Source organism: Helianthus annuus, chromosome 4 (assembly GCF_002127325.2).
Source record: "Helianthus annuus cultivar XRQ/B chromosome 4, HanXRQr2.0-SUNRISE, whole genome shotgun sequence".
Lineage (NCBI taxonomy): Eukaryota > Viridiplantae > Streptophyta > Magnoliopsida > Asterales > Asteraceae > Helianthus > Helianthus annuus.
The window spans coordinates 159376870-159379737 of NC_035436.2; the positions used below are offsets into that span (position 1 = coordinate 159376870).

The window sequence follows — 2868 nt, forward strand, 5'->3', positions numbered from 1 at the left end:
CCGTGCTAGCCCTTGGCTTAACTAGCCGCTTGAGAAAGAAAAAAAAAGTTCATGGTTGTCGGAAATCGTGGCTCAAAAGTCGATTGTGACTACCGATAATCGCGGGGGGGGGGGGGGGTATATAGAGATTGATTGATCCAGAGAGACCTGATGATTACGTTAAGGGAGTAACTACACCATAACCTTCGCAATGCATGATTCAAACTCCCAACTTTTTAATTGTGAAATACACTAGTTAATCCCAACTTTTTAATTGTGAAATACACTAGTTAATCATCGAATGTTTTCTTGAGGACATTATTGTTGTAGTCTAATAAATAACCTTAACGTATTTAAAGGTGCATTTATAATTTAGTTTAACTTTTTAAACACGATAAGTTTATTCTATATTGGCCACTAAATTTCACAAAAAATTAAATAACTCAATTGAAATCAATTATTATGTTAATCTGTATAAACTTTTATGTAATTATTTTAGTGTATATATCAGATTGGTATAAAATTAATTTGATGCATGCATTGAAAATGTTCTTAAGTAACCAGCGAACCGACGAGATCAAAACTATAGTCATAGTCAAATCTTATAAAATGAAAAACCAGACAACCAAAATCAAATTGGTATCGTTTTTATGTCACTTTAAAACTGAATTTACTCAAACAATGTGTAATAAACTATAAATTACATGTTGCTTCATATAACATCAATTCGAACCAGCACTGTTTCAATTAAGCATGAAAAAAACCAAAAACTAAAACAAATCATAAAAAGACTAGTTTTAAAAAGAATATATCACCAAAATTACTTGATACATACCAAATATGTTATAATGGTTTTATTCTATATATAGTTTAAACTACACACCAATAATTTTGTAGTGTAAATATTCACACATTCCATTGTTATTATTCTGTTATAGTACTTTAGTTTGTACCATGAGCTTATTGTTGGTTAGTACCATTAGCTGCAACTGTTGTACCTTCTGCATGGCATGCCCTTTGTGTCTCCCATAACCTTATCATTAATCAATCCATTTATTATCATGCAATTCTCGCCTCCCTCCCTAAATTAAAAATATTTTTTACTTAAACTTTCATAATGAAATCGAAATATTCTATTAATTATCACCAAAATATACATCAGTAATTAACGTCTATTAAACTTGTAATCGAAATCTACGTTAATAACACGATTAAAAACAAAGAAATTACACCTTTAATGCCAACATACTATCATTAGCTAAATATTCTATGTTATTGATGATAATAACATTACTATTACTAATAATAATAGGTCAACTAGAGCCAAAGAGCACCCGCGTCCTTGAGAAGAGGGACGAGGGTGCCGTTGATATGACACGCAATAAGCGTCTCAATCCCACCGAGAAACTTGCCACCAATAAAGATGGCGGGGATAGGCTGCTGCTGCTCTTTCCCCGCCGCGAGACGGTAAAGTAAAGCATGAATCTCCATTCCCGCCGCCTCTCTGTCCAATTCGACCACCGTGGGGCCCACACCCAAGCCGACAAGAAGCTGCTTGGCCACGTGGCCCATACAACAACCACTAACGGAGAACACCACCACCGCGTTACCGTTCGCCAGGTGGTGCACCCGCTCGTAAACCGTCTCCATCTTTGTCGCCATCGTTGCTGCGGTTGCGACTCCGGTGGTTCGATCCATGACCACACTTGAGGATTGTTCGTTAGTCACCTTCATAACTTACAAGAAACTGTAAAGAAAGTATATAGTAAGGTTACAAGATAAAGTGTTTGATGTAGCTAGGGTTTATATTTATAGGGTTTATAGAAGTGAGATAAAGGAGATTGTGACCGTTGGAAGATGATATTTATTTACAGCTTTAAAAGCATGCTTATTACAGAATAACCTGTACACATCATCACCCTAACTAACTAATTTTGTAACAGTAAGGTGGTGTGTGTGTCATTGATTTACTATTACTATCATGAGAGACTTGAGAGGTTTTGGACGTACAACTTCTCATGCAGATTGTACAAGTACACATTATCATGCAGACAGTACATCTAACAGTTTGGTCAAGAAAAGTACTTGTGTTGTGTCACCACAATAAACTTGTGGGGATAATAATAGGAGTCTCCTAATTTGTATTTGTGACAATTTTACAGGAATTAATGGTGAATAGAGTTAAAAAAGAATGCCTAATTATAAAACTTGTGTGGTATTACATATGTCACAGAATAGTAATCAAGTTTCAAAAGTGTTCTAATTAGGTCACTTGTATCTTTTTTGTCCTAATTAGATAACTTAACATTCAAATCGAGTCATGTCCTTTTTTCTATGTGTCAAGAAAAAAATGAAGAATAAGATATTGGGGTCGGATTATTTTAATATATGGAATTATATTTATTAAAAATAAAAACACTTTAATTACATTAAAAATTAAAAAAAAACAAGTTACAATTCACGTCATCACTCAAAGTTAGCATCAAATAAAAGAGAAAAAAGAAACAAAAATCCACATCACCATGGTTACTTATGAAATGGATGAAAAAACCCTTAATTTTAATGAAAAATGAATGTTGAGTGACCCGATTTGAACACTTTTGAAACTTGAGTAACCTAATTGGAACACTTTTAAAACTTGGTTAATATTCTACAAAGTTACCCCTTAACAAATCCCATTAAATTTAATTATACATATTAAAACAAAATGGCCATGAACAGTACTTTTTATTTTTTTTAATATTGTTTTTTTTCTAGGTTTTTATTATTATATTGATTTATTTGTTTAATTTATTTAAATATATATTTTTATATAACTTTTAAGATACGATCAAAGTACCCGTTATCAAACAAGAAATCATCAAAATGAATTTACACTGGTACCGATGT

At 32.6% G+C, this 2868-nt stretch overlaps 1 protein-coding gene across 1 annotated transcript; it reads right to left on the bottom strand.

The window, feature by feature from the left end:
• Positions 1 to 1154: 1154 nt before the first annotated feature.
• Positions 1155 to 1807, bottom strand: LOC110934963 (glutaredoxin-C9). The gene has a single exon (XM_022177635.2). The coding sequence runs from the start codon at positions 1711 to 1713 to the stop codon at positions 1297 to 1299; it is 417 nt and encodes a 138-aa protein (XP_022033327.1). The 5' UTR covers positions 1714 to 1807; the 3' UTR covers positions 1155 to 1296.
• Positions 1808 to 2868: the final 1061 nt, after the last annotated feature.

Excerpts from the sequence above, each read along its gene's own strand:
- LOC110934963 (XM_022177635.2), bottom strand. The coding sequence starts at position 1,713 with ATGAAGGTGACTAACGAACAATCCTCAAGTGTGGTCATGGATCGAACC.